Raw genomic sequence first — 25609 nt, forward strand, 5'->3', positions numbered from 1 at the left:
AACAGGGATCTGCTGTCTCCCAACTGGGTGTCCTAATCACTGAACTGAGGGGGTGTGCTTTTTATTGCATGGTGAAACTGTTCCACTTTAACTATTAATGGGGCCAGACCAAGTCTGCAACAAGCTGTAGTCCAGTGGCTAGGGTACTTACCTGGGAGGTGAGAAATCCTGGTTCAATACTTTTCTCTGCCTAGTGGGCAGGGAGTACCTTTCTTGACAAGGGGCCACTTTAATTAACTGTTAATGGGGCCAAATCAAAAGTTCTCTCTTACGAAGGCTTCCCTAGTCTAGTGGTTAAGGCCATGGGCTGGGATGTTGGTGTTCCTGGTTCAATTCCTGACTCCTCTCACAGAGAAGTGATGTAGCAACCAGGTTATGCTTTTAATTTAAATATGAAATGGCTGACACAGTGGATTGCAGCCCACAAAAGCTTATGCCCACAGAAATGTGTTAAGGTGTTACAGGACTCTCCTTGTTTTTTCATCATTTGGTAACCATTCCACATGTAAACTGGCCAACACAGACAAAGATGGCATTTTAAGTCCTAGATCTTTTGTAAAAAATTAAAAGAAGGTAGAGCACAATTCTAAGTTAGTTCCCATCTATTTCATAAACCATTCAACCACCTATTGCATTCTAGCTTATTGCAACTTGAGATAGGGGTTAAAGCATTTGAACACACAGAGCTAGAGGAATCCCAAGCTGTAAGTGGTAATCAGATATTGGGCCCAGGGCTGTGTGTTTTGGCAAGACTGATCCGGTGTTCAAACATAGACTTGACGAAACCGTTATGCACTGAGGTGTGAGCTACCAACTGGCTGCAGCATATCACAGAGTGGTAGGAATGAGTCTAATCTTCATAGTCACCATCATGTACTCCCTCCTCACCCCTTTTAAAAGAGCGAGCAGTTTATTCTTCTGCTCCTGACTCCACTCTCCCTCCCTAAATGTAACCCCCTTTTTGACAAACCTCTTCTCTCCTCCTTAACTCACCTACCCTTGCAACCACTATCAATGCTACACTTCCCCCTTACAGCAATAATGGGTCACATCCTCAGCCGGTGGGAACTGACTTAGCTCCATTGAAATGAGCCCAAAGTATTCTGACTTACACCAGCTGGAGAGCTGGCCCAGAACCTTAGCAAACTAAGAAAATCCCATGTTCCTCACCAAAGTCCTAGTATTAGGGTTTATTACAATCTCCTGTTCTTGTGCCTCAGATATAGGGTTAGCTGTTGCAAACTGCCAAGATCAAGAAGTTAGTAAGCTGAGCTCAGTGACATATCACACAATGCAGCCTTTAGCAATTTAGAGCAGACACCACCTTTCTTGTGTCCAGGGAATACATATTTATGGTACTCTATAAATACACATGTATGTTCTTTTTAAGAACATCTATGATAAGAAACCATGTTTCTTTCACCTGCAACATCTTATTCATTTGACAGTGTCTTTTCCAAAATGAAATTCCACACACTAGGGCAAAATTCAGAATGGACATCAGGAAACAATCCTCAGTCTATTTAAAAAATATTTTTCTCTGGTCAAATCCATAACAGTTGTTGTGGTTTAAGGGATTAAAATAATGGGAAAATGCCAAAGCCAATATCTAAGTTCAAGCACTCAGGTGAAGGACCTTACTTAAAGTAAGTAATGGCTATTTTTCATTGAAAATTGTAAATATCTGCAAGAGGAATTCCCCTTTGTATAAAACAAAAAACAGCCGCAAAACTACATTGACTGAAGAGGATTTCTTTATTTACACAGCTCAGCAGAATGTAAAGATCATTCCATAAAAATACATTGGGTTTCCCCTTGCTGAGACCCCCCACCATCACGCAGACAAAGTTTGCCAAACATTACAACATGATTTAGTAATAGTTTCATGTATTTACAGAGCGCTTTTCCAACTGACAGTTTAAGGCAAAGTCAGGGCACAGTGATAAATGACACCTAAGTGCAGTTTTGTGCTAGACATAAGAAGAGAGAAACTGGCAGCATAACTCACAGTTACATCCCTTAGGAAATTTAAGATTGGAATTAGTTTCTCCTACAGCTAATTCGCTGGAAAAGAACGAGATCCATTCCTTGCAACCCTCCTCTATTTGCAATTTTAAACAAAAAACCACAGTGCATTACTAATCACCTCCATTTATCAGCTAATGCGAAAATACACAAGCTGGTAACCAGTTAACAGAATAAAAATGTTTGGCTAGCGTATCTAGAACAAAGAAAAAAAATCTTATTCTGATAACAGTGAAGTATAGATCCTGGAAATAATACACAGTACTGTTTTTCTAGTGTTGATTAAAAAAAAAAGCCTGTAGTAAAAGTGGGCTTATGATGCATCTGTTGTATAGGAAAAATTGCCGCGTAGAAGAGACGACTGACAGGTCTTCACATTTAGGGGGAGATTTTCAAGGGCACCAAATCCCCATTGAAAGTTGACAGAAGTTAGGTTCCTAAGAGTCACTTGTGCCTTTGAAGAACTCCAAGTTTTAACTCAAGGCAATTATATACACAACACCCAAGTGGACAATCTGAGTCTGAGTTCAGAAGGCATTCAGAAATCAAATGTTGAGATTTCCACAACACAGTATTGTATATAGACTTTCACAGCAAACCACTACAAACTAGAAACGTTTAGCTCTCTCCCTTGTTCTTTGGTATTTATAAAAACACCAGTCCCTTTTAGTAAAGGGCTAATAATGCAGCTGCTGTCTCAAAATCCTTTACTCCCGAACTTTAAGAGCTTCAAAAGGGTTTTGATTTTCACATTTTAAGAAAGCAAATAAGCTGTTAGGAATTGCAAAACAATTTTCAATAGTTAAAAATGCCAACAGCTCTTAACTTTCTAGTAGTTTATAAGGCAACGTTTTCAAATATGAGTGACAGAGCAATTTTACCACATCTAAAATGTAATAATCAGTCCCTGATTAAAAAAACCTATAAGTAGTACAAAAGGATGCTTTGCTGGCTAGCAAAGAAGACCCAGATCTTATTTTACTTTGCTTAAGTAGTCCTATGAATAATTCCATTGACAACAGTGATCTTTGTACCTAAGTAAAGACTACTCTTGAATTTAGGATTGACAGAATTTAGTATTTAAACTGTTTACAGCAATGCACTGAACCAATTCCTACTATGTAGAAATACAACAGCACAGATTCAGTGTTTCTGGAGGATGTTAAGAAGTTGTCACCCACAATCCTAATCAGCCTTTCTGTTATCTATAGTACTTGCACTCAAATTAATCCTTCATTCAACATTTACTCTGACTCTTTAATCCAAGAGACATTTAGTGGAATATTCCCTAGTGCACCCATTAAAAAAAACGATTACATTACAATCCCATTTTCTTCCCTTTGTTAGTCTAGAAAGCTAGCGTTAAATACAACCAATAGCCACCGGGTCATCTTGAGACACTGATCTAGCTTTTAAAAACAGTGATTTTTATATGCTAGGTATTTTTAGTATTCAGCACCAAAAATATAATGTAGCAGGAATTTAAACTGTTCAAAGTAATATGCACTTGTTAAAAATCTCATTAATTTAAAATCTAGTGACAAACTAAAGGTCAGCACCACAAGGGGGTGGATCTGTTTGTTTCACGCGCCACTAGGAATGCACTGATTGCACCTATTTTGTAGCTAAGTGGTATTCCTGCGCATGGAAAGGAATTATCAAGAGCTCAGCTGACAAAGAATTCTCCAAATTAGTTTGATCTACTTAGACAGCTCTGTTAGAGGTGTTTAGGCAAGGGAAGGCACTTCGGGGCTCTCATGGAGAGCATCCTGATTATAAAGGAATATGCTTTCATAAACTACATTAGGCAATAGTTAGTCAAGAGAGACATGGCAGGACTCATGTACCAGAATTTTCAGACCCCCCTTGGAATACTCTGGGTACAGATGTCCTAGCCGTGGTACGGAGAGGAACTTTGAAACGCTAAGTAGTGGATAGGAAGACCACTGTGAATAAGGGTTTGCAGAGGAGCCCTAGACAGAATTTGACACCGTTTGCCATAACTTGCTGCTTGACTAGCCACTAGCAAGTTTGCATCATCATCTTTGAAACTGATCAAGGCTGGCAGGTTTTACAAGAGATGGCAGCAGCAAGGACAGAAAAACCCCATGTCTTGGCCTATTATACATAGGAGGCTCATAATCAATCAGCATAAATGGATTTCTCTTCCTCCTTCTCATATGCCCACCACCCACACTCCTTTTCCAGGTCTGCTCCTGTTATTGGCTAGTTTACTAATCTTCCACAATAGCCACGTGTTTACATGGAGGTTCTTCCATACAGCAGTTAAATTGTTGGCGTCTGTGGAATAAGTTCTGCCAGGATGTGTGGGCTGTTTCTTCCGTGGTTGCTCAGAAAAAGCAAAGTGTTACCCAATTTAATTTAGAAAAATATTTAATGGCTTGAGGGTCATTGTCTTAGTACCAAAAGTAAAGTGCACCGCAACTTGAGGCTACTGATTGAGCTGAAAAAATGCTATTAAAGAGGTTTTTGAGTAGCATTATAAAAAATAGCACTACAAACTATGGTTAAGGCAATACAAGTTTTATCCTTCTACGAGATAATTTACTGGACAGTTTTGTCTATCTCAAGCTTTAATTATTGCTTTATTTCCTCTGTGCTACAGCTCATTAGGAAACAGTGCCAGCAGAACTGGCAAATTGAGTATATCACTCAGTGCAAGACTGGTGAAACATTCTGTAAATGCCAAAAGTTTTGTGATGTTAGAAAGCCGAGGCTCTCTTCTCTCTCTCCTCTCCTGATGGACTGAACAATCTGGCAAGGAATTTAAGGTGAAAACAGAGAGAGACTTGCTCCTGAAGTAGCAAAAATAATCCGCCTGCATCAGAGGTGGCAGAAGAGTCCCGTGGAAGTTTTCAGTGGAGCAGAAGAAACAAATCCAAGTAAATAACAATGGTGTGTAATATATTGTGTCCTGAAAAACTTTTCAAAGAGTTCATAGCCCTCAGATAAATTGTTTTAAGGTCATAAACCCAGTACAGAGAAACAAGATCCAAGGTTCAGAAATAGTCCCATGTCACAATTCACTACTTTCCTGCTTTCATATAGGATGGTATTGCCCCTCGGGCCGTCAGCCCCTCAAATCGTTTGTAGGTGTAATTGATGAAGACCCAGTCTTTGTTCTTGTAGTCGGTCTCTGGATGGTTACTTGTGGCCACTGGAAGAGAAATTGATACAAGTGTTAACTTCTTCAGATATTATACTGTACTCATCATATGTTCTGGCTGGGAAAATTCTGTTTCCTAATTTTATTCTTCAGTTCTAGAAGAAAGGGAGTTGTTCCAGTCTATGGTGTGTTAAATATCCACATGCTAACAAATGCTCAAACAGGCCTTGACACAAGATTTGTCATTATAAAACATATGGTGGAACAGCCATTCATGGATTAAAGCAGACCCATTTTGGCCATCTCACTAAATAGAGCATGTTATAAAATTACACATATTAAGTCTCACAAATGTGCCCTGAGAAGCACTGCCACATCCCAACTATGCATTTCTATGGCAGTCACGTGTAACAGCAGAGGAACCATCGTGGTCTTATTTGCACAATAGAAGATGAAAATGTTCTTCATAACACATTTATACAAAAGACACAGGTCTGCTCATCAATGTCACTTCCATGAGGGGTTTTTGACTTTAATGTAGCCACAAAACATATTACACTAATCAAGTGAGGAGGATGGGGGAGGGAGAAAGATCTGACAGTTCTGAATTTTGCTTTTGTTTGGGGGTTTAAGTCTGCAACTGTCCGTAACTCCCCTCACATCTAAGATGGCAGCAAATACAGAGTCTACTCCCACAAGCCCTTGCCTCCCCATGATGTCAATGGAAGTATGAAGGACTTGCAGACTTGGGCCCATGGTTTGTAAAACTTACCATTTAGAATCACTCCTAAATATTAGATGATTAAGGATTCTCATCATGAACTTGCTATCAAGACAGACTTGCAGAGTCTACTTTATCATTATATGTAAAATAGTGACAAGATGAAGGGGAGATATTACCTGTTGGTTTAAGGATATCAGATTCTGGAAATTCGTCGAAGTTTGAGGTGTCATCAATGCTTTTAATTTCTATTGATATTGCAGCGGGTCTTTCTCTGTCAAGAGCAACATTCTCAATATTAGGTTTTAAGGCAGCATATGGCAGGCAATGAATACATTTCCATTTTTACAAGGACTCAAAACAAAAGCCTGGATCTGGATGTGCTTGAACCTCAGGGAAGCTCAGATCAGGATCTGAACTTCATCGCTGTCACTCAGGCCTGGTTACTTCACAGACCTGGTTCCCTGCAGGTTCAAGTCAGAGCTGCTCATTTTACCATCACAAGCAAGTTTTTATTGTAGCAGCTCTCCTGACAAACCTAACCATTTAATGTAATTAGACCACTGGACTGAAAAATTAAACAAGGACTTGCTTTCTGGAAGGATACTGAAGTGTCTGGCGTTATCCTACCTGATATGCTCCCAGTCAACCCCTTCAAAGAAGGGATTACCCTTGACTTCTTCGACACCAGGTGCACCAATTCTGTGCTCCCATTCACAACAAAATCTGTGAAAGAAGGAAGCATGAAAATAGTGTTCTATCTAGAAACAGTGAGCCATTTTAAACTGAAGCTAGTATTTACATTTAAGAAATTGTAACTGAAGGATAAGGATAAGAGGTCTCATTTTTAAAGCAACACACAAAACTATGCTAAGGAATGTTAAGGCTGTGATAGAACACAGGGAATTTACATTTAAGGATAATACGCCCTTTCATTCAAGACCACCAGAGGGCAGCTGTACACACAAAGCCTGTACATTACACTAGGAAATGCATGGTTTTGTATTGAGACTAGATTCAATGTGATCAGAAATATTACACGCATGGTTAAGATTAAAGAGCAAAATGATTGCACGTTCTCTTTCGCAAACCCAACTCAGTGTGCACTGGAATGTGTTTATAAACTAAGCTCTACACACACACGATGCCCAACACACTTGCCTGTTGTGTTGCAATGCTGGGTCTGGAAAAAAGTTTGAGCCACTTCCAAGGAGATTTATAAAGAATGTATTCCCTCAACTAGTCTGAGTTTTAGTGTGTACGTTTGCCTTGGTTTAGACCAGGAAGAAATGTTTCTGCGTTGCTGATTGCTTCTTCTGAAAAGCATAAAGACTGATGGGCAGTTAATACATATCTGTCTTAAGGCTGTTATATGGAAGCAAAGTGGGTAAACCTTATTTTCAGACAGGAGTTTGTTTGGATAGACTATCCAATTTCCAAAGGAATTTAGACCACTCATAAGAAATGTTTCAAATGCATATGATGGAAAGCCAGCAATTCTAACCTGCTGTCCTAACAAGCATAAGCTTTTTTCAAGGACATCTTTTGCCAATATAAACAGAAAGGGTCCATACAGCCAAAGAACACAGCTCAACATCCTCATTCTTTGTTTCCTTCAAGTGGAGATTGAATTTCTGCAGAATTCAGAGGCACAGGAAATAAGGGGATGAAGATATTGGGAGCATCTCATCTTGTAGCCTCTTTGCCTCCCACAACATCAGCATTTTACAAGAGCCTCCACTAATGTGGCTCTTCAAGAGCTCCCAATTTAAATGACAATGAACAACCACGAATTTGCCGAGATGCAAGACATTTGATTAGTGATTTTCTGAGTCAATACATAAGTGGGACAAATGTATCACCTTAAACTAAGCAGCACCAACTCTCCCCTGATAGGCAAGTTGTAAGAGAGGTGTTTTGTGCAGTCTGTAGGATGAGAAAGTTAATGACATATACCAACTGGCACCACACTACAAGCTTGGTTAACTGCACAGTTGACTGACTGGTACCTTAGAATCAGATCCTTTGCTTTCTCAGAGATTGGAACTTCTGGGGGGAAGGTGAGAGTCTCTTTCCAGTTCATCACTTTCTTATATGTTTCTTGTGGGGTCTCAGAACAGAAAGGGGGATAACCTGAAAGAGAAAATACATGCCAGCAATGAAGTAAAGAGTAATTTGTGGCTCCTGCAGCTTAAATTGCACTAATTTAAAGCCACCAGAAAAAAAAAACAGGACGACTGCATTTGGTTTAGGAGACAGAAGTTTAAAAAGTTGAACAGTAAACTGGAGAAAATTGTTTAAAGTGAAAATGGGCACTAAAAGGCAGGTCTACACTAGAATCGCTACATCGGCACAGCTGCACCGATGCAGCTGTACCGCATCTGGTGAAGAAGCTGTATGCTGACAAGAGAATGCTCTTCCATTGGGATAATTACTCCACCTCTGCAAGAGGCAGAAGTCAGTGGGAGAGCGTCTCCTGCTGACATAGCACCGGTGTGGACAGCTCTTAGGTCGGTGTAACTTGCGCCGCACAGGGGGCCTGTCTTTTTCACACCCCTGAGCGACGTAAGTTAGATCGACTTAAGCGGTAGTGTAGACCTGCCTTAAGTGTTAAGGTGCAGCAACAAGGATAAATGAAGCAATGAAAAAGTGAACTTTGACTCTGCTATTATGTAATATGAATTTAGCATATACTCTTAAGTTTTTGCATTGCTTGTTTCTTACCAATTAACATCTCGTACATGATGACCCCAAGTGACCACCAGTCACAAAGCTTGTTGTAACCCGTCTGCATGAAGACTTCAGGAGCAATGTAATCTGGAGTTCCCACAGTGGAAAAGGCCTGAAATGTAATGGCTTCAGTTACATTTTGAGACAGATCCTTTCTCTGAAAACGAGGATATATACTAAAAAAGAGGAAGACTTTGTGGTAGATGCTACGCTAGCTCCAAAAAGGATAATCCACGAAGGAACTTGCAAAGCAAAATTGTTTTTGCCCTTTCCTTCAAGATGTGTAAAGATGGAGTCAGTCTGTTAATCTTTCCACATTATAAGCCTTGGACATAACTCTTCTTCCTGGATGACTGACAAATCTTTGCAGAAGCAGAGGGCTTGAACAGAACCCACAAAGACAACTTGTCCAAACCAAAAGACGACTTTTTTTTTTAAAAAAAACAAGATCCTACATGCTATCAGGATACCATTAAAGTGACAGCTGTGAAAAAATACTATTGTAGGAGAAGGGAATAAAACCTGTTTAAATGCTGCTGCTTTATTCTTAGAGAAGATTTACTTTTAGAAATCTTTTAAGTGAGATTCAGAAAGAGAGAGCTAATACTGTTTAAAAGTCTCTGTAAGGAGCTGTTCCTCCCTCCCCTAAAGATACAACCAGGCTAGACAGTGACCAACAACTGCAATGCAAATGCAGTTCACACCAGAGAGCTTGGCTCGAGTTCATCTCTAGCATTAACACTACCAAGTAACATGCGATAGATATAAATCTAACCACTGAGTTTCTTTGCCAGATCCAGCTAGACTTGGGCAGATGTTATTGTTTATGAAATCTTCAGGGTAAAATCACCACCATATGCCTCAATCTGCTTTTTTTCCCATTTCTCTTAAGGCATCACAGTCTGGGTATGGGCTAGCAGTCTCCCCAGAGGCAATGTTACATTGGAAGTGGCTAAGAACTTAGCAGGTTTTAGCTATAATGGCACCAGAAAAAGCATCAAGCCATGAGGGTACTCTGTCTTAAGCGTAAAAGTCACCAGTGTTTTACATATGGACAAGCTACAGTTATTTCTGTTTTAAAGCCTGTAGCCAGGAAGTGTGGCCTCCCTCAGAGATTGACACCAAGGGAGAGCCAACCACCTCCTCCCCAGGGGTTGGAACCCAGGAGTGCAGCACCTGACCAGAAGCAGGTAGGCAGGGCTAGGCCTATAAAACCCAGGCCTGCCCGCTCAGTCAGGCCCCAGCGGCCGAGGGAGAAGGATGCCTCTCCCTTGGTGCCTGTGCCTACGGCCACACCCAACTGTTACCCAGAGAAGCTGCCAGAGTTACCCATGGCGTGGGGCCCTGAGGATCTGCCTGAACCAGACGAGCCAAAGGAGACCCCTGGATCCTACAACCCAGAGGAAATGCTACCGGAGCTGCCTACTGCCTGAGGACCTGGAGGAGCAACCCCAGCTGCCAGCCCCTGGTGAGCCAGAAGGGACACCCAGACTCTGGGATCTAGAGGAACTGCCCTCTGCAGAGGACCCCGAACAGTTTCCAGACCTGCCGTCAAGCAATGAGGAACCAGGGTACGGCTCAGGACACCAGGTACTCTAGGGAGAGGGTGGGAGGAAGAAGCCCAGAGAAGCTGACTATGGTTCAGCTGAGCTTGCACTTGCTCCGAGTCAGTGTGTTTCGGCTGAAGTCCCACTGACCCAGTGATGGGGTCACTAACAGGGCCCTTGCCTGGGACGCAGTGGAGACGGGTGGGCCTGTGTCCCCCTCCCCCCTTCCTAACCCATCCTAGGGGTGAACACCCATTGAGTGCCAGAGCCTGTCCCTTGCTGCCTGCCACACCCTGCCAAAGGACTGGGGGTGGACTAGCAATTCACCCTGCTAAGGGCTAGAGACTGCTGCCCTTCTGCCCTGCCCTGTGTAAGGGCCAGGGCCTTGGACCATTTCCTCACCCTCTTGGGCAATAGACTGTTTACTTGCCCTGCCAAGGGCTCGAGACTGTTTCCCCCATTGTCTGCCTGCCCTGCCAGAGGGCTAGGCCTGAGACTATTGCCTCACCCTGCTGAAGGCTGTTTCCCCACTGTCTGCCCGTCCCTAGCTGAGGGCTGGGCCATAGGCTGTTTGCCTGCCCTGTGAGGGCAAGAAACTATTACTCCTAAGGAGTGGTCTGAACCCAAGGCTGGTCCTACTAAGGACTGGAGGCGGCCCCTTTAATTTGGACTTCCCGAAGTGCGTAGGCGCCACGAGGTGTGGCCTCCCTTCGAGATTGACACCGGGAGAGCCACCTGCGCTGCCCCCTACAGGAGGTCTTCTACAAAGGCCAACTGCACAGGTCTTTCACAGTATTTCAGAGGAGTGCTCTGAGAATTTTGAGAAGTGTCAGTGTAAATGCTGGTCATTTTTAATATCAAAACAGCCAAGCCACTAGCATCTCACAGCTCAGCTGTAGCATTTCCAGACGGAGGGATTGCACTTACCAACTGACGTCTATTTCTCTTCCACGTTTCTGCTTTCCTTTTGGAATTCATGTTCTGGAAAGCTAAAGAGGACAAGAACAGACAACAGTATTGCTAATTTTCTTTTCTTTTTACTTTCTAGCCAAGATAAATAGCCCCACTTGAAGTTACACAGAGGGGTAGAGTTACCCCTAGCTCGTCAGCAGCTTCCAGATCCTGCCACTTGACTGTCTGCAAGCACTAGACACCGCTGTATTCTGAGCACTGCTGTATTCTGTAAGCACCTCCATTAAACATCCATGTTTTCAGAAGTTTATAACTCCAGGATCAAAATACTCACTTCAAGATGACAATATTCAAAGGACTAGATTCTGATCTCAGTTACATCCATGTAAATCTGGAATAAATCCTCTGAAGTCAATAGAGTTGCCTCAGCTTTAAAATGATATAAAAGAGATCACAGTCCAGCCTTTTCTCACATTTCCATAAAGTTCCAGACAAATCTATTCATGCATGGTATATGCTTTTGTCGGTGGAAGGCAAAATAAAGAAATTGATGTTGTGGGGTCTTTTAGTCAGTCATGTAGCATAGATACAACTAGTTAAAAAGCCTAGATGGGGTACCTGGGCCTTAACTGCTTAGTAAAACCTTAACCTATGGTATTTTACAGTACACACATTCAAGCTGAAGTGCAACACAGAAACAGGAGGGATAATATAGGTTAGCATTTTCTTCACATCCATCTCTTGTCTGCGAATTCAGTTCAGAAGTTCTCAGATTGAGATCCCTGGACACTGAAGTCCTCTCTGTCCAAAGAGCAGGTAAAGCAGAGGCAGCAGCAGTGCCAGCTTCCCAACACTGCCCTCCTAACATACCTCAACCCTGATTTGAAGGGACCATCTGTAAAGGATATGGAGGTGTTCAATCTCCACAACTCAGAGGCTAAAGACAGACTGCCAGTAAAAGGTCAGTTAGTGCTAACTGTGTTGGTGGTTTTTGTAATGTGTACTCCTGTTCCCTGGGAACTGGACTAGGCCCAAACTTTCAGTGGTGTCAATCATTTGAATGAAACTATTTTGAAATAGCCACGACAACAAATAATATTCATAAAGTTAGTTAATTGGGATTTCAAAGCCTCTGATCTGGAGGAACTGTTTCATTTAAAAGCACTGGCATGGACATATCAAAAGTCTCTTTACCAAGCACACCTCCTCACCAAGGAGAGAGCCAAGAGAAAGTGACTGCCTCCTCCATTCCAAGTTATACATGAAAGAGGAGGCACTAGCAACTACAGTCACACCAAGATCAAGCACAGAAGCATTTACACTGGTGTCACTGCAGAGAGAAATTAACTAGAAACTGAGGAGTAGGAAGTTCTGTTTATTGCTAAGAACCTAGCTTCAGGAGACTCTCCAATTGCTTATTGTTTTGGTGCCATGCCCCAGCTCTTCTTGGGATGCAAAACAATTAAACAGCATGCAATGAGTCTACTGAGTAGAACAGCAAGGAAATACCAGGCTTGAAGGAAGGAGCAAGCTCATTAGAAAGGTAAATACTTATTTGTATAAATATCTTGATTAGTAGCAAAAATAAGAAAGAAAGAGCAAGAGGCAAGCTGCAGTTTAACAGAGACTAATGTGCCACATATACCATCCACCCTTTCATCCCCCAGCTCTCCACACATGCAGGGTTCATTAGACCCCTAGCAGCAGCTTTCCCCACTCTATGGAAATCAGTCACTTTCAGAATTTCTAATGCAGTTCCCAGAGGAGAAAATGTAAGTGCTGGTACCCGACGACAGAAAACTTACTGAAATCACTAGGAAGACTGTGGTTCAAGTTTCTGTAGAACTCCGTTCTGTGAGCTTTCTTCAGCCCAGTGCAGAGACCGAAATCTGATAGTTTCACATGGCCCTAGAGATATAGAGACCCAAAATGCAGAAGCAATATAATACAAGACATCCACCCAAAGAATAGTTATTTACCCAAATATTTCATACGACAAGACACTAAGCATATTTGCTGTCTTGCTCTAGCCTACCACTGGAATGAGATATTGAACCAGTCTAGGAATAATGTTCTGAACTGCCACACAGTGGATGTGATTCAATTTCCAGTAATGCTCCCAATACCTGTTTACTTCAATGGGAGCTGAAGGCATTTAGCATGTTGCAGGATCAACCCCATCGTCTCTTGATGGGGAATGCCTCATGCCATTCAATAACCACCATCCCAGGTAAGAACAAATGAGTCTGCCCGAGGAATGCTGTCTAATCCTCTGTCAGAAAGTGGATGAGTTACGGGTCGACTCTATAAAAAACACAGGGCATTCCACAAAGAGCAAAATATGTTACTCTGCCCACTGGTTGAATTGGCCTCATCCACAATGCAAGACAGCAAAGACAGCAGTGACTTTCACTGTGAAGTTCTTTTCTGAGCCTAAAAAGGGTACATTAAACCCTAAACTTGCATGACTCTGTAAAGGTCTGCACCAATTAGTGCATCTTATTTTGGAATTAAAAGAAGTCAGTAAATTCTTCTTGCCAGCAAACTTCTCCCGGATGAGTGAAGCAGACTAATGTAAAATTTTACTTAGCAATAGGAGGATATTGAAACACCCCCAACTTCCTGGGTTCTACCTACTAAAAATACACACAAGCAAGCAGTATCCTGATCAGTCTGGAGAAAGACGCCATCGTTTTACGAAGAAATCAGAGCTAATGAGACGAAGCTTAATGGATCAGCTACACCCTCACATTTGGTGTAAACACACTACTCAATATGTGGTGAGCACACGCAAAGCGGATGTCAGGAAATTTTTTAGACTAAGGAGGAAGAAATGAAACCAAAAGACTGTTTTAAACAGCATTGAAAACCACCAAAAACAACTCAGAGCAACTGCCACAAGAGAGCACTCTGTGAAAAAAGGTACTGTCATTTAAAGATTATACAGATGTAGCTTTACTTCTATCAGGCCCATTGAAGATAACCTTCAATTTCTTACCTTACAGAGGGTAACTAAATAATAGTGCAATCTATTATAGTACCCAAGTGTGACTCAATGGGTAAGGTAACATCTTCTGTTGGTTCAAAAAAGATATTACCTCACCCACCATGTCTCTCTCACATCCTGGGGCCAACACAGCTACAACACTATGACTATACAACACTATGCATACAGTGATTAATACATTTGTACCTTACTATCCAAGAGGAGGTTATCTGGCTTGATATCCCGATGGATAAAACCCAGCTGATGAATGGAGTCAATAGCTAGCACAGTCTCCGCTATATAAAACTGAGTTTCTTCTTCCGTGAGGGTGTCTTTTTTCATCAACAGTGTCATCATATCACCTAGAAAAAGTCAGCCACCACACACAGTAGAGGTAAATACAAACTGATAATTACGCTCTAGCCACTTAATAAAGTATGTCTCCACAGCTATTAAATAAGACATCCGTTTTACAGCAGAGAATTGAGACACACTTTTTTTTTTTAAATAATTATATTTTATGCAATGTGAATTCACAAACACCCAAGAAATGCATACAGAAGTGTAATTAGTTCTTCACTCAGCTACAGTCAAGCCCATTGGTGTGTCTTAGTTTGTTCAGTTGAAAAAGTATTTAACAATTAGACTATGAAAATAAAACTTCAATAGACTGAAAGCTCTTTGGGGCAGGGACCATGACTACCTGTTTGCTTGTACACTACATAGCACGATGGGGCCCTGATCGAGGCCTCAGGTTGCTAGCACAATACAGATGCATAATTTAAAAATCGAAGGTAGCACATATCTCGAATTTAATCTAGATTCCGGGCAACGTCTTCTCTAGGTGGCAATCGCAAATAGAGTGATCACAGACCATCAGCTGGCAGCGCTAAATGACAGGTTGAAGTTGTTTAGTGATGTAAAGCCACATACAGGAATTTGTTGGTGGCAGGTATTGAGATATCCAATTTTATATAAATCCAGTTGACCCAAATTAGTTTGTACTAATCACCAAGAGACCCACTGAAATACACAGTCTGTGAATTAGCGAGGAAATGAAATGTAAAAGGATATGCCAAATGCACTTTGGTTCATTTTGATCATTTTAGTTTAGTTTTCATTAAAGACTGGATAACATACCAGATGATGTTATAAAATAATGGATATAGGAAGCCTCACTACAACAGTCAGTTAATTAAGTCATCACTGAGAAGTGAAGAGAGACTGTCTTCTGAGTGTAAAATATTGTGTGCTATGTAGCAAGCGTCTACTGTATTTGATTTTGTGCCAGTCTATTTGAGAGTTTCTCACATTCATAACATCCAATTAGCAAAAAGCTGAATTGTCTGCATAGGATGTCTCTCAAACCAAAGTTAGTTATGGACAACCACACAAGATTGTATATCTGGATCTTAGATAGCAATTGTGCAACCAGAAGTATATATTTAGCAAGAACAGACTGCATTGTTGAACATCGGGTCTGAAGTCATTCTTTTGGTTACAATAGTCACATCATATGCTTTCAGTATAACCCAGCAAGATTTCAGTATAACATTCTTGTAGTTAGTGTACTACAGTAGTTTCAGCACTTAGGAGTTAACCTCTTTACTGTCTGCAAAGAAGAGCTTTAAAGGTTATTTCTGATGCAAGGCCAACTACAAGAAAAGAGAAAATTGACAGCTGGTTCTGGTTCTAAGAGGATAGTTGTTAGACTTTGAAGATAAGCCCTAACAGAACATCTAGGCAAGTTTTCAAACATCTGCACTTAAGAATGGCCGCAAAAGAACGTGCATCCAGCACAGATGGTTAACTATGGGCCCGGCAAGGTGCCACACACCCTCATTCCCCAATGAAGTCACCAGGCATTAAGAATGGCTCAGTTCCCTGCAAGATGAGACCCAACACGACACTGGACAGCAATTACACATGTACAAATACCAGTAACAAAGACAGACAGGATATGTTATAAAAAGAGAAGACAGCCACAGGAAAAAAAGGAAAGTGACCTTTTGATCTCAAGTAATTACCTCCAGGCAGGAACTCCATGATAAGGTAGAGGTTTAGCTTATCTTGAAAACTATAGAACATTTTCACAACCCACAAGCTGTCTGCCTCCACTAGAATGTCCCGCTCCGCACGAATATGGCCAACCTAGGGATATATGCATGCATTTGATTAATTATGATGTTTACTATGTTTTATTAGATGCACATGTCTTCACACACAGTTCAAACGTTGTGAGGGGATTCAAAGACTGAATATGCAACTGTCAAGCCTCTACATTAGGAATGGAAACACCATCACATGCCTCGATATTTTCATCACTGGATATTTTCAGATATTAAAATGGTGCAACAGGTTTTTAGGCAATTATAACTTTTGAAGACAGCAATAGCTTTATAAAATATGCTTCTGAGAATGAAAAGGCAGAAAAGCTTACTAAAGATCACTGCCATTCTTTCATCTGCTTTGTTTGGAATGTACCTACTGCATAAATTCCTTGCGATTCTGACTCCATCTGACCCTTCAATGTGTAGATCTGAAGATCTTTTATGTTCAACCTTATGACAGGTTTTTGTTTGGAGAATCTTTAAAAAAAAATTATCCAGGTACAAAATACCAATGACCTCCATTATGCTGCCATATACTAAAATGCCTAGAGTTCTCTTTGTGGCTTCTCTCTGACCTACAAGATGGCAACAGCTTAAGTGCTTCTGGAGTTAAATAAGGGCATGTTTACACAGGAACATTTACTGCTATAGTCATAACAGCATAACTCCCCATGTGGACACCCTTACTCTGGAATAAGAACTACACAAGCAGGAGAAAGTGACTGAACAAGGGAAAAGTGAAAGTTACTATAGTGTTGTCAAATGCATAAAGTAAACAAAAGAGCAAGATTCCCTCTCCCCTTTTAACATTTTCCAGTTATAACAATCTCCTATGTTACCTATTGCAGTTATAGTTACACATTTTCAGAGAGAAGTGTTCTTTTCTAAATTGACCACGTTCCTTTATGGTCTTGTCTATACTTGCTTTTAAAAGTGCAGCAGAAAAGCACAGGCTCTTCATCTAAAGGATTTACTAATACTGAACTATACCATGAACTATTTGTTAACACTGGCGAACAGTTACATCAGTAGATATACTAACTACAAAAGGACTGATTGTGTGAGTAACTGTTCACCAGTGTAAGCAAAGGGTTCAGAATAGGACCCTAGTTTTAATGGCAATTGTAGGGCTTGATCCTGGAACCACCATCACCACAAGCAGTGCTTGCTACAATGAGCAGTCCAATTAAATGCACTCAGCAGGACTATTCACAGTAGGGAGGACTATGTCTGGTTGTGAACAGTTGCACGATCAGACCCTAAAAGTTGTCTTTGTCCTCATCCATTCGAGCAAAAGACCAGCCTAACACCACAGCGTGTAACTCAACCCACTGCACACAACTATTCAGGGAGTTTTCATGGAGAAAAATAATCCCCTTTTACCCAAGAGTACCGTTTATATATACACACCTACTAAACCTATAAAAAATGGATCCCCTACAAGTCAGAACTGCCGCTGCGGCTAGTATGGTGAAGCTTGTCTTACAGCTACCTGCTTTATACCTGGACTGTAGACAAACAGAGCACTTCAAAGTCTAATACTGTTACTTCCTTAACCTTCACAGGGAAAAGAGAAGATTGATTGAATTATAGATATGATGGAAATACACATTTGATTTTGAGGCACTTATTATACAAGATAAACCACTTACTATTTGGGCTAAAATATCTACTATATTAAGAGCACTAACTAAAACATGCACAAAAGGTATTATTTACAGTTCAGACAGATGAGACATGGATATTTCATGACCAGGTCTACTGGTTACATGAGTGAGATTGGAAGTCAAGTCCAGATCTCAAACACATCAAACACAGTCCCACACACCAAGCACTGACTTTCAAAATTGCTACATAAAGACAAAGAGGTCGAGAATGCAGCGCTATTTTTTTAAACTAATACCTTTAAAAGACAAAAGTTAACTCAGGAATTACTGCCCACAAAAACACTGCTTCCAAGATGAACTCCAGTGCCAAACAGGGATTGATTGGTTCAGACTGTAATATTTCCAGAAGTGCTATCAAAGATATAACACAATGATTCAGAGATTGGCATTAATATAAAAAGTGTCACTATTCTGGAGATCCTGCAACTAAGTCTGAAAGATTTGTACAGGTACAGCAACTGATATTTACAGTTAAATCCATTAGACGTACTAAATCAGGAAGAAATCAGACTTGCAGTAAACCAGCACTCTGAAGATTATACTCAGAGTTCACATACATATCTTTGGTGTCAAGTGTAACATAGTAGGACATAAAATATAAAAAGAGGACATAATCAGTTGCAATACAAGTGTTCCTCTACTCTGTTTAAGGGAGAAAAACTGCTGTTTTGAAGACACCTTACCATGTATTCAAATGGAAACAGAATTTTCAGTCCGACTCTATATCAGACTAGAATGTCTCTTGAGAAAAGCCAGTACAACTGCAGCTTTCACCAAGAGATTGACCAAAGTTAGAGACAATGAAATTCTTTTAAATGCTATTTTGAACATGTGAATTAATGCATATTATTACATATTTACAACAAGTCACTGATACTGTATCTCTTTATTTTTAAATTAAAACTACATTTTTCCTCATGACCATATAAGTGACATGATTTTCTCCAGTCTCTCTTCCAGAAACAGTTACAAGGAGGTTGAAATTTTCAAAGCCATCTAAGGCAAATGGAGTATCCAAATCCAAGACAGGTTGGAAAGTGTCAAAAAAAAAAAAAAAAAAAAAACACCAACCCAAAATCTCACTCTCTCTCTCTCACTCACTCACTCACACACTTTTTAGCTAGCAAAATCTAAACCATATGTTGCTGTGATTATTCTTTAGTCTTTTTTTTCTTTTCTTTTAAATACAGGCCCACTTTGTTCCCCCGGATTCTGAATTTGCAATGGAGCAGAAAAAAATATTTTAAAAAGAGCAGAGCTACTAATATTGCTATTTGGAATTACTATTACTCACCTGCTCTTTTTCAAGCATGTCAGCTTTGCGTAATATTTTCATCGCATACACATGCCCTGTATCTTTCTTCTGGACAAGCCGCACCTTCAAGTTGTGCAAAAATATGGAGTCAGAAATACATCGTTATCACCCCAACTTTTTCAAGTTTCTTTTATTGTATTCTGGGTATCATACCCTAAAGGCAACATTTCACTTCTATTTTCGAAAGCAGAATCAGAAAATAAAGACAATCAGCACTATATGGTTTATGATATGGTAATGGGTACAGAGCTTGCTCTAGGATACCATATCACTGTAACAAAGCTGGTATCATCTGATAGCATTTAGCGATCTATGATGTGAAACGAGTTGGATGGCCCAAACCCAGTTTACTGGACAAATTTCTAGGTCATGAAACCCCATTATAAAAGGCATGGTGGTGCACAGTTTCAGCTATCATTGTTTCCCAAAAATAGTACTACAAGATCAGGATTGAGGCATACTGACTGACACAGCAGTGTAATGCCGGCACTGCTGCTATTATATCTGTTCTACAGATAGAGGGGCTTTAAGGTTGCCAACCAAGCCCCTTTCACCGGCATTTCAGTCTTTTAAAGTATGTGGGGTTTTGTTTATTTTTTTATACAAATTAGCACTTACTACACATAAAGGAAGATACACTTGAATGTCAAACTTTAAACAAACATTCAGGAGAGATTGTGTCATTTGCCTTCAAACTGTACTGATCTTTTAAAAATAATCTTTTCAAAGCTATAATGCTACTACAGTTTTACTCAATAATTAGTTGTTCTGTTCTTACCTCTCCAAACGCTCCTCTGCCTATTACTTTTAAGGACTCAAAATCTTCCAAACCAAGTCTTGTTCTCTTTAAGCGAAGAAACTCCGTTTCCTTTCGAGCATGTGCTGACCTCCTGATTCTCTTCTAGAGTTTGTTTTGAAAAGAAAGTCATACAGTTTATGAGATTCCATAGTGAAGTCCCCATCTGGATCATTCTGAACCAATTAGAGAGGTCATTAAAGTTATGACAATGGGTTACTTATATTATCTAACCAAAATACTTGTTTTGATGTGTTCATTACCTCTTCATCTTTTAAACCTTCCTCTTCCATTACTTTTTCTAGCTTCTTCTGTCTGGGGAAAAAAAGCAATGAGAAAAAATTTGTTTAATTCTTCAGAAAATCCTACAAAAAACATACATACTTTCAACACCGGGGGAGTGTTGTCTAGAATTAAGAGCCAGGGGACTAGGAATTTGGCTCCCAGGTTCTGTTCCTGTCTTACCCAGTGTCACACCAGGCAGCATGAAAGTCTAACCTCTCTGCTTTGATTTAATTCATCTGTAAAAGGGAAACGATATTTGCCTACATCACAGAAGTATACATGTTTATTCAAAGACTTTCAGATTCTTGGAGAAAAGGCAACATGGAAATGCAAAGAATTAGAGTTATAGAAAGATGCTGGTCTCTCTAGATTTAAGCACAAGCCTAACTTTCCAATAGAAGTCCAACTTCACCACCTCCCCTTTATAACTTCGCTAATTTAAACCAGTCTGCCTGAATGCCTTATTTTATGCAAGGATGGTCTGATGGCTACAAATGGACTGGGATTCAGGAAATCTGAGTTCAATTCCTGGTTTTGCCACTAAGTTCCTGTGTGATATCAGACAAGTCACTTAGTTTCTCTGTACCTCAGTTCCCCATGTGTAAAATGGGTAAAATAATTCCCTACCTACCTACCTAAAGAATAAATTCATTAATGTCTGTGAGACACTCAGCTACCAAGGAGATGGGGGCCATATTTGTACCTAAGCTGATATTAATGATTTTCTCCCTTAAAATATTGATACACATTTACAACCTTAATTCCACTCTTTTTTCCTTTTCTGGCCTTGAGTTGCCACTAAGCAACTGCTGGGGTATAACATTTTAGCCTCACATCTCTATATCATGTACACTGAAATAGCTCTCCCCTTATTTAGGCACCCAGGAAGTACAATCTGCTCATCCTCACCATTGCATATGCACGTGCATGCACACCTCCAAATGTGAACTGCTGCAGCAGTAGCTCAGCAGGACCATGCAGTTGTTGGAAAAAATTTCAACACAAGCATTTACAGGTAAAGGGAAGGAAGCCTTTCTGAAAATTCTGGTTATAGGGCCTATTCTTGTGAGGTGCTCACCACACTAACTTCTCACTGAATTCGCTGGAAGTTGAAAGTGCTCAGCACCTCAGACAATCTGGCCCACAAAAAGAAAATATAGGTTTAAGGAACTTAAGAAACTCATTACATCTCATCTATCGAAGCCTATTAGGCTCCTCCTGACTAAGAGTTAGTCAAGTTAATGTTAAATGAGAGTCTTTACAGAAGTTGCTTGGCGCTTTTGAATAAGTGAATTTCCCCTTATCAGATGGTTTCATCATGAACTGTAACGCAAAATGAAGCTGAAACCACATAAGTTCATAAAACTACAAGAAATGTTCAGAGGAAACAAAAATCAAAAGGGTAAATATTTGTAGAGATTGGCCTCTTTACTGCTTTTATGAATTTAAACTAACTATAAAATTGATTCCCACTTAGATATAGCAAATTTTGACGTGTCTAATTGACTATTTTCAAGCTTGAAAAGAAAATGTCTCAACTAATTTTATCAAAGCAAGCTTAACAAAAAGGCTTTTTTTAATTGCTCGGCACTAGAACAATGGATTTAAGAACCGATATTTAGAATCAGAAAAATATTTTCTTTTAATTTATAATAATATCCTCTAGCGAAACATTTCTATTCTTATCAGCATCATACTTGAGGAGCTCAAATAAGTAAGGTAGTTACTAGTAAGGCCTAAGGTAACATTAAGGAAAGTTAAATTTGGGCTATAATTTACTAGACAGCACCTGCTCAAATAGGAGCTCAAGTTAACCAATCACGTCACTAGTTTCCTTTCACTTCCCCTCTCCAAACTGGGATTTTTACCTCATTTCCCGTTCTTCATGCTGTGCTATGAGATTGCTATAGAAATTTTCTAATGTCACTTTTGTCATTGTAACTCGCTCCTTGGTGTGGTTACTCATGGATGAACAGGGTGTTGGACCCGTCATTGCCATGGCTACTAGAAAAGGAAAAAAAAAAAGGTAAAAAGTATATTCGACATTACTAATGACAACACAACATTAAAGCAAGAACTCTGACCAATTAAGTGATGCTCAACTGCATTAGAAGTTGGAATTAAGTATCCAGATTGAAGATAATATTTTATATAGTTTTAATATCTGAGTTATCAGAGAGAGACAAATAATGATAAATTAGCTGTCTAAACTGGAAGCCATCAGTAAATTAGAGCATCTGTCGGAAAGAGGGTTACAAAATAAAAGGTACCAGTCAGGCTTCCTGTTTTCGAACAGCATTCAAAAAGAGGGAAGGAAACTTGACAAATATTATGCCTCAAAACCATAATCTTGGGCAGTATTGAAAATGTTTTGTATTTCTCCCAATCTGTTCTCCCCATCTTCTACAAATGTTAGGGATTAAAAAATTCAACCCGGAGACACTTTGTCAGGGGTTTCTCTTTCTTTTACACTTGGAGAAATAGGGTACCTCTATGTTTATCAGTTACATGCAAATCCCCTTATTATGAAACTTACCAGGAACCAAAATATTAACAAATGGATCTGTAGGGCAGCTGAAGAAAGACAAATTTGCTATTTTTAGCTGCTTTTGCAATTAGGTTCTCCCACTTTAGTAGAAGTTTCCACAAAACAGCTTGCCAAAATCCAGATAGATAATTACCTCTAACCAAGTATGAACTTACACTAGATCGTTTTTTTATTTTTTTAAAAAAAGTTTACTGCATCTACATCTTAAATTAGTTTCCAAAATTATAAGTTTAAGAAATATGCAAAGCAAGTCAATTCCATGTTTTGGCTCAAATTCAGGGCAAGACCCAGGCACCCTAGCTTGTTTACTGCAAGATACAATAAGTAAAATGCAATGTATATAAAATGTACTAGCTCTTTGAACATTTTAAGATTGTATTTTCATTGAGGTTTTCTAGTGGTAATATAACCCACAAGAGCAAAATTCCTACTGCTGGAACATATCCCTAGTAGTCAGAGATAAAGACAGAGGTGTAATTTAGAGACACTCTCTCATTTATAGGGCAGCAAATTTGTCATGGTGCACAAGAAGTCTGGCCCTGCTGCCTTCCCCACCCACCATAACAACAGAGGGGTGGCAAGACCAACCCAGAGCAAGTGGCATTGTGACCCTGTGCACCAGGTTGCAACACCTGGACCAGAGAGCCTGACCCAGCCCCAGGGAACACCACTGCCTGTGTCAGAGGTGTGTGCAGGGCAGGCTCTATCCAGCCCCCTCTCACCTCCACTCCCCAGGGCCTCTTCTTCTCTCCAGCTGGGTTAGGGTTGCCATGCCAAGGCCGAGGGTGCTGCAAGGTGGGAGCTCAGCCCCGACGCCCGGCCGGGTTAGGCAGCTGCGGGGCGAGTGGGAGGAGATGGCGGGGTTCCCGCCCCTCCGACCTTTATAAATTTACAGTGACTGCTCCATGAATTTTAATTTTAAAAAAATGAAGTGACAAATCTACAACCCTAGTCCCTCCCTCAAAGAACTTATAATATAAGCTATTTTTATTTGACCTTTTAGACATTTTCTCTTTCTTCAAAGAAAACAGGCCATCTAGGGACTGTTGAGGAACTTTTGCTGTATATTTGATGATGATTTTTGAAATTATTTCTTTTAAAAAATAATAGCTCTAAGTGACACTATCTGCATTAGAAAGGCCAGAGTCTCTCTTTACACAGCACCGCAAGAGCCTGCAGATCGGGTATCTGTGTACTGTAAGCACATTTGCATCATTCACATTGATTATGCTACTAGTTCCTACTTCCCAGAGAACAGAAAACCACCCAGTGAAAAGCAGGTACTGGGTGGCAGATAAAGGGAGGGGGAGGAAGAAAGACAACTATACCTTGCTCAAATGCAATTATGCGGGTGTAAAGTTTGATAAAAGGGAGAGAGTGCATGCCTCTATTTGACTAAAGTGGACAGCGACAGTGCAAGCTCCCTCCACCAACACGGGGCACCTTGAGGAGCCAGAGGAAGTCTCTGTGGCCCATTTGGGCCGGCAGATCGGACAAAAGGGTCGATCAGTGCCAGGCCCGGTAGCGAGAGGCCAGAGGAACTGGACGAAGTGTCAGTGAAAGGAGCCAGTCCGAGTTTTAGCCACACACCAAAGAAAGGATCAGGCTCCCTGCCCCTCCCCGCGACCTGCTTTACCCCTGCGCTGGGAGCTCAGCCCCGACGCCCGGCCGGGTTAGGCAGCTGCCCATCCAGATGCCCGGTTCGCAGGAGGAGCGGCAGGACCCCCCAGCCCTGGCCCAGCTGCTCTGCCCCAGCGGGTTACAGGCCAGCAGGCCCCTCCCGCCCAGGCGGCTGGGGCAGCTGCAGATCGTCTGCCACAGGGGCCGGGGCAGAGCCCGCGTGGGCCAGGTGCAGCCAACGCCGCCGCCAGCCGCTCCGCGCTCCCAGAGCTGGGGGGGGGGGAACAGCACGAGAACCCCGGGGGGAGGGCACTGGGGGGGCAGGCCAGGAGGGGGGGGGCGCCGCGCAGTCGGAGCAGAGGGGACAGAAGGTGGGGGGCAGGAGGTAACAGGGCAGAGCCAGCTCCCCCAGGGGGATGGGGACAAAGGCGGGGGGGGGCGTCACCGGGGCAACAAGCTGAGGGGAGGGGGTCTGGGAGAGTCACTTACCGGAGCCCCCTGCGGGGCGAGTGGCAGGAGACGGCGGGGTCCCAGCCCCTCCTCGGAGCCGGAGACTTGCTCCTCACAGGGGAAGGGAGGGATCGGGGCGCGTCCCTGAGCCTACCGCGGCCCCCCCAGCGCTCCTCTCCCCGCCGCCGCTCACGGAACGGACGGTGACTCGCACGGGACAAGAGACAAGCACCCCCTGACCTGTGAGCTTCCTAGCGACGACGTTGCGCATGCGCCACCGCCCTAGTCCGCGCCGAGTCCTTCCCCAGGGAGCGGCGGGGGCTGCTGACGAGAAGTACGCATGCGTACATTTCATTTCCCTCCAGAGGCGAGTTTGCGGCCGGGAGGGGGCCGCGCGGGGCGCATGCGCATTTTCCTCCTTCCCTTGCGCTCCTCGCGCAGGGTCGTTTGAGTCGGTCCCGGTCCCGCACAGCTGGTGCAGCTGGCTGGGGCCGGTCGGTGTGTGGATAAGTCTGTAACGCGGCCAATGCCATCTACTGGATGACGTTTGACAGGGCGTGATGACAGCACTGTTCATGCCAAGCATGCAAAAATCAGGACAGCCCCTTCTCCCCCCCAAATCATGAGTGGCCTAAAATTCGTGAGGTTTTGTTAAAAAATAAAGCGCAGCGGCATAAGAGTCAAGACTCGCATCTTCTTTTATCAGCCGTTGACGTACTGCTTGGGAAACTTAACCACTGCGCGCCTCAGTTTCCCCATCTGTGAAATG

The 25609-nt window shown here is 41.7% G+C and overlaps 1 protein-coding gene across 3 annotated transcripts; it reads right to left on the minus strand.

Annotated features, from left to right (window-relative positions):
• Positions 1-1736: 1736 nt before the first annotated feature.
• Positions 1737-25240, minus strand: STK38 (serine/threonine kinase 38). 3 transcript variants are annotated; one of them, XM_067531579.1, is made up of 14 exons: positions 25081-25240; positions 22091-22226; positions 20201-20252; positions 19920-20042; positions 19121-19204; positions 16076-16199; positions 14256-14410; positions 12868-12970; positions 11078-11139; positions 8598-8715; positions 7883-8006; positions 6504-6599; positions 6053-6147; positions 1737-5203 (listed from the first exon to the last, which is right to left on the minus strand). In XM_067531579.1, the coding sequence occupies exons 1-14, from the start codon at positions 25193-25195 to the stop codon at positions 5073-5075; spliced, it is 1518 nt and encodes a 505-aa protein (XP_067387680.1). In that variant the 5' UTR covers positions 25196-25240; the 3' UTR covers positions 1737-5072. The 3 variants fall into 3 exon arrangements, with proteins under 3 accessions (XP_067387680.1, XP_067387682.1, XP_067387681.1); XM_067531581.1 differs by having other exon boundaries at positions 22091-22223; positions 24880-25240; XM_067531580.1 differs by having other exon boundaries at positions 24880-25240.
• Positions 25241-25609: the final 369 nt, after the last annotated feature.

This window comes from Emydura macquarii, unplaced genomic scaffold (assembly GCF_026122565.2).
Source record: "Emydura macquarii macquarii isolate MOO-44397 ecotype Brisbane River unplaced genomic scaffold, CSIRO-AGI_Emac_v2 contig_3220, whole genome shotgun sequence".
Classification (NCBI taxonomy): domain Eukaryota; kingdom Metazoa; phylum Chordata; order Testudines; family Chelidae; genus Emydura; species Emydura macquarii.

Coding starts and splice junctions, on each gene's coding strand:
- STK38 (XM_067531579.1), bottom strand. CDS start 25,195: ATGAAATGTACGCATGCGTACTTCTCGTCAGCAGCCCCCGCCGCTCCC. Junction 22,227..25,080: donor CGTCGCTAGGAAGCTCACAG/GTCAGGGGGTGC, acceptor TTCCTTTTCTAG/TAGCCATGGCAATGACGGGT. Junction 8,007..8,597: donor CATGTACGAGATGTTAATTG/GTAAGAAACAAG, acceptor TTTCTCTTTCAG/GTTATCCCCCTTTCTGTTCT.